This window comes from Panicum hallii, chromosome 6 (genome assembly GCF_002211085.1).
Source record: "Panicum hallii strain FIL2 chromosome 6, PHallii_v3.1, whole genome shotgun sequence".
Lineage (NCBI taxonomy): Eukaryota > Viridiplantae > Streptophyta > Magnoliopsida > Poales > Poaceae > Panicum > Panicum hallii.
This window is the reverse complement of record NC_038047.1, coordinates 38,938,096-38,944,154: the sequence shown is the minus strand read 5'-3', so window position 1 is coordinate 38,944,154 and position 6,059 is coordinate 38,938,096. Positions and strand designations below refer to the sequence as shown.

At 48.8% G+C, this 6,059-nt stretch overlaps 2 protein-coding genes across 2 annotated transcripts; one reads left to right on the top strand and one right to left on the bottom strand.

Annotated features, from left to right (window-relative positions):
- The first annotated feature begins 475 nt into the window (after positions 1–475).
- Positions 476–2,407, top strand: LOC112898297 (receptor-like protein 9DC1). Its single transcript, XM_025966648.1, has 3 exons — positions 476–1,171; positions 1,572–1,582; positions 2,350–2,407. Exons 1-3 carry the CDS (start codon positions 476–478, stop codon positions 2,405–2,407), a joined length of 765 nt encoding a protein of 254 aa, XP_025822433.1.
- A 1,804-nt stretch (positions 2,408–4,211) lies between these two features.
- LOC112897281 (tetraspanin-8-like) lies at positions 4,212–5,700 on the bottom strand. Its single transcript, XM_025965554.1, has one exon. It carries the CDS (start codon positions 5,357–5,359, stop codon positions 4,523–4,525), a length of 837 nt encoding a protein of 278 aa, XP_025821339.1. The 5' UTR covers positions 5,360–5,700; the 3' UTR covers positions 4,212–4,522.
- Positions 5,701–6,059: the final 359 nt, after the last annotated feature.

Genomic DNA, 6,059 nt, shown 5'->3' with positions numbered 1-6,059 from the left:
CTCCAATAACCATTTCAATTCTTCTATCATGCCTGAGTTTTGGTCATGCATTAGCTCTGCTACATCCCTGTCATTGGCAAACAACAGCCTTATTGGAGAAGTTTCCCATTTGATCTGCAGTGCAACTTATATTGAAGTTCTAGACCTTTCTTTTAACAGCTTCAGCGGATTAATACCACCCTGTTTGTTGAAACACAACGAGGGTCTTGAGATACTGAATCTAAGAGGTAACAATTTCCATGGACCCTTGCCTCAAGACATCATCAATGAATGTGCCCTTCAAATAATAGATCTCAACGGCAACAAGTTGGAAGGAAAATTGCCGGTGTCTATGATCAACTGTCAAATGCTACAAGTCCTGGACCTCGGGAACAACCTGATAGTGGATACGTATCCAGAGTGGCTAGGAGTTCTGCCTTTGTTGAAAGTGCTTGTTCTGAAGTCAAACAGGTTTCATGGTCCCATTGATTACGAGATGAAAAAACAGACGCATCCTTTCTTCCCAGAGCTGCAGGTTCTGGACCTTTCTTCAAATTATTTTAACGGTAGCATACCTGCACGGTTCCTCAAGCAGTTCAAGGCTATGATGGTGATTTCTCCAGGAGCTCCCACCATGTATGTTGAAATTATTGCAACATCACCTCGAGGGAATGGGTCATGGTCTCCCTCAAGTCCATACTACAGGGAATCGGTCACGGTCTCCCTCAAGGGGCAAGAAACAACACTGGTACAGATACTTTCAGTCTTCATGTACATCGATCTCTCCAACAACAGTTTCATGGGTGTCATCCCCAACGCGATCGGCGACCTGAAGTTTCTCAAGCAGCTCAACCTGTCCAGGAACTCCTTCACCGGCGAGATCCCTCCCAGGATCGCGAACATGCTGCAGCTGGAGTCACTTGACCTCTCCTACAACCAGCTCTCCGGGGAGATCCCACCCGCAATGGCGGCGATGTCATTCCTCGAGGTGCTCAACCTCTCCTACAACCACCTGTCAGGGATGATACCGCAGTCCAGCCAGTTCTTGACGTTCCCAAACACCTCATTTCTGGGGAACGACAGGCTGTGTGGGAAGCCTCTAGCACGGCTGTGTGAGACGAACCATGCACCATCAGCCGCTGCTACACCGGGCTCTTCAAAAGAGCTGAACTGGGAATTTTTGTCAGTTGAGGTAGGGGTCGTTTCGGGTTTGGCCATTGTAGCTGCGACCATGCTGCTGTGGGGTAACGGGAGGGGCTGGGTGTACTGGCATGTCGACAAGTTTTGGCTGCAGGTTCTGCAGCTATGGATCTATCGCCGTCGACGTTGAAAATGGATTTCATATATGGTAGTGTGGGCTTAGTGATGTGCACAAGAATATGAGCGAGCACTGGGCCGTACTTTCGCTGGACATGTATATTTCAAATTTGGTGAATAAATTTATGTGGTGCTGCTGTATGTTTAGATACTACTTTTTTTTTCCAAAGAAGAAATTCAGTTGGGGATCTCATGTGAAACTTTCATATCTACTAATATACTATACGATGTTTATTCGATTTGATTCATTAGGGAACGAAACTCTGGTTTGCCAGGAAAAAGAACGGTAATATAAAACTAAAACTGCTGAAAAGTTAACAAAGCTTACCTTTCGAACTTACTACATGAAAAACCGGATTGCCACTGATCAACATCAAATGCTCGTCATCCATTTTTCTCATTTAAATAAAACTTATACGCTTCAGGAAATTGAAGATTTATTGGGTTTCTTAAAAGATGCTGGCGTTTGGAGCTCCCTCCGGACTTCCCGCGACGCGTGGCGCCCCACGCGAGCTCTCCGGCTCCGAGCGCTGCAACTGCAAGTCTAAAAGGCTGCAGCCAATAGGAACTGCACACTCCCCTTCAAAAAGAAAATAGAAAATGCATGCTTCTTTTTTATATGCAAGAACCGTACAACTGTACAACGCTAGAGTGCTTAATACAGTGGAATAAGACACACAACGATGTTCCACTCATCAGCACCGAGATGGTCTGCTGTGTGGAATTCGTGCTCGTTTTTTTTTCAAAATACAGTAAAGACGCAGATATTTATATACAACGCATACTCACTTCAAAAATATACGTACGCAACTCTACCCATATAAGTATCTCCGAAATACTGAAACCGGAAGTCTACACAGGCGCCTCGCTGTCGATAGGCATGTCGTCTACCACTGAAAGAATAGCGCCAGTTAAATATTGGAATAATCCAGAAAAATAGGAGAACCCATGTCAAGTCTACGATATCAAATCCGGATGAGCAGTTTCCGCCATAAGAAACCTTATCAGCTAAGCTACACTCACTTCACGGAATCGGTGTGTGTTGTGCTTCAGAGGACTCATGACGCAGCGGCTGGCCCCCTCGCTCGACTTTGTTGCTGCTCGGACGTAGACGATTTGCGCTGTTGCCGGGTGTATCTGGTTCAACTTAATATTTATAATGTATCATTTGTTATTCCTAAAAGAATATATGAACTTATGCCCCTTACCAGCAGGTTAGATAACATATTAATGAAAGAAAACACCAACACATCATTTCAATATTGTACGACAAATTTTGAGTTACTAATATGTTTTTTCTTATACACGCAAGAAGTAAAAAATATGTGATTAGACCTGCCCTTGATGTATTTAGTCAACTTGAAAAAAAAACTTGCAGCTAATTTAGGCATGGTGCAGTAGTCTGTCTGTGATAACCACACGAGTAGCTGAGTTGCAGTGACCTTAATTGCTTGTTTTGAGTGTATTTTGTCATAAGGCATTGTTGTTGCTTTCAATGCAAATGCATCTGATGATTCTACAAACAAGACAAAGAAATATATTACAAAGAAAAGTTAGGTCCACTAATATTCTATTTTTTTAGTTTTTATCGATTGTGTAACAGAAATAAAATATAAATTTTTATATGTACTTATCGGTCTCGCTCATCTTCTAGCAAAAAAAACTGCCAGGAAGGTGATGGCGGAGATGATGATGAAAATAATAGTGCAGATGTCTATACTAAAATTAGGTAATTTCTTGCATCATTTTTACTCATTAGTTTGCATACATATTCTAATATTTTGGACGAGATCTGGGTAACCAGTCTTTTGCATGTCCTAATTATATAGAACCAAGTGACATGATTCATATAGTTTTTTTCTTTACAGCCCAAGCGAGGATGCATATATAGCTAGAAGGGGAGGTCTTATCCTGATCTTTTTTTAGTTTGATTATCGCATCCATTTTGTATGTACCCGTTTCAATCATCCTTTTATGTGTCTGGTGTGAAGTCTGATGATCTTAAAAAACTAGACCGATACATACTTTTTCCTTTTTTTAGGAATACATGTGTTTGTTAAGCTCATGGCTATAAACAGATTCACTATTCTCCTCATCTGGATCAGTATAGCTAAATTATTTGGTAACTATAAATTCTTATCATAAGATATAAACATGTAACCTATAACTATACATAATCTTGCTGGTTGTATTACCATACTTCCAAAATATGCTGTTATTTTATTATAGATATTTCCATACCCAATATTAGAATTGTGATAGGGCGCGAGCGCGTTTAATGTTCTAGTTAACGAATAGCTCTATATACAATAATTAAAAATTTTAAATTTTAAAAAAAGAAAATTAAAAATTATTTACAACGGAGAGAGGAAGAGAGGAAGGGAAAGAAGAGCTCATCCTATACGATCTAGACATGTTTCTATCAAAGGGAAGCAACTCTGTTCAGCTGGTGCATAAAGCAAGGCAAAATATTTAGTTACTTTTCTTCGTTTTTAGCTTTGTTCTTTTCCTCTTCTGTATAGCTACTTTTTTCTTTTAATAAATTCCAGTAGCGGCGTGCCCCTCCTGTTTCTCTCAAAAAAAAGGCAAAGTATTTAGTTTCAACCAGCAAATTCTTCCACCTATTTAATAAATGAATGGCACAACTGGGCTGGCCAATGGACTTTAGCTACTCAATGGGCTGATTTGAGTGGATTTGTTGGGCTGCATCAAAATTTAGAGATGATCTAGATGGCAGTTGTATAGCCCGAGACACGAGATACGGCCCAAGTGCCCTCAGTAGCAGCTTAATTGTGTCCAAAAACAATGTTTCTAACAATGTAGCGAATGATTTCTATAGGATATGCTAATCCCCTATGACATACAACGGTCTGATGTCTGATATCTTCCAGCCCCACTGTTGCAAGGTTCAAACATATTCAAACAGAGAAGTGATTCAGGGGGAGAATGGCATAAGAGTTGCTATTGGCCGAATTGTTCCGCTCCAAACAGGGTTCTGGAGAGCCATTCCCGTCTAGAAGGCTGACCAGCTATAAGGAAGGCTGATTATTTGCATGAACAAAGCGGAAAAGGAAATTAAGAAATCCAGATCCTACCACTGAGACACTGATCACACAGACAGCAAGTGCTATAGCACAACTATACAAGCTACAAATGCTAAGCTAAACTAATCATTGGAGACCTACAGGCTGCTGCAGTAGCAGCAACTGATGATTCTCCAGTTGGATTAGGCGTCTCCGGCGCGTCTCCATCCGCCGCGGCTGCTGTGGTAGGCGAAGTTGTCCCGGCGGCTGTTCCTGAAGGCGCAGCAGCTGAGGGCGCAGACGACGACGATGAAGGCGAGGAAGACGGCGTTGATGACGGCGGCGCGCTTCCAGTCCCGCCTGAGCGCGCCCTCCACGCCGGCCTTGCACGACCGGCACCCGTAGCAGACCTTGTCGTCGTCGTTGTCCCACCTGGCGCAGTCCGGGTCGGCCGGCGGCGCGGGGCCCCTCCCGGCGGGCCTGGTCCACTCCCCGCCCCCCGCGTACGTGAAGTTGCAGCTCGCGGGCGGCCTGCAGCACCCGAACTCGACCGGCGACAGGCCGCGGCCCAGCGCCGCCGCCGCCGCCTTCTTGCTCTTGCCGCCGTCCTTCTCGAGGCGCTTGCAGACGCCGGCGACGGCGAGGCAGCTCCGGACCCGGGCCCAGCTCCTGCTGCCCTCGACGTGGCGCCGCAGCCAGGCGGAGTAGTCCCCGCCCCCGCTCCCCGCCCCGGCGCCCCTGCTGGTGACGGTGAAGGCGAAGGCGGTGAAGCAGAGCAGCGCGGCGACGAGCGCGAGCATGGCGAGGAGGTAGAGCCAGATCAGCCAGGTGGCGCGGCAGCAGGCGCCGGCGAGCCCCGCGAGGGAGACGGCCGCGAGCGCGGCGCCCAGCGCGACGGTCGGGGTGGAGAGGAAGTGGTCGCACCCGGTGCCGTCGGCGCGGGACCGCAGCCAGACGCCCGCGGCGAGCACGGGGACCGAGAGCAGCAGCGTCACCGCGTTCAGCGCGACGATCACGTTGTTGCTCATCCGGATCGCCATGGGGGAGGGGAAGGTTTCTCGTGGCCCGCGCGGTGTGGTCTGCCAGGTGGGCGGCCGCACGCGTACGTATTTGTAGGGGGTGGCCTGGGCTCTGGTACCGTGGCGGGCGCGCGAGCGAGCTGCCGTGCTGCTGGAGTGGGGAGCTCAGGCTGCTCAGCTGACTTGACCTCGCCGCGGCGGCGGCACGGAGAAGGTTCCTCTGCGTTTAAACCGTTTGGAGACTGCGGAAACCGTGTGGTCCGTGCGACGGGCAGAGCCGCGGGGGCATGCCGCGGCTCGGCGCTTGGGCAGGGCCCGCGTCGCCACGGCGGCACGCGCGATCCGGACGGGCGGCGGCGGCGCATCGCTTGGATGGTCCACCCCTGTGGGTGGGTGGGTGGGTGGTTTTTGGTCTGCCGGGACCAAGAATCGCAGGAGCGAGGGAGCTCAAGGAGGCCTCGCAACTTGGGAGCGGACGTGCTCCTCCGCGCTTGCTCCACGGACGTGGACTAGTCGGTCTCCGAGCCTGGCCGCTTCTGGTAACGCGACGTGGGTTGGGCTGGGACGGGACGCACGTAGACGTCGCTACGGCCCCTCGTAAATGGGAGGGCGATGCGCGGGTAGACTGTTCCTCACGCGCCACGGTCCTACGCGCGGCTAGACTCATCCCGGTGGTTCTCCTCCCCGCACAGCGCAGGCCAATCGCCTACTCCACAACTGC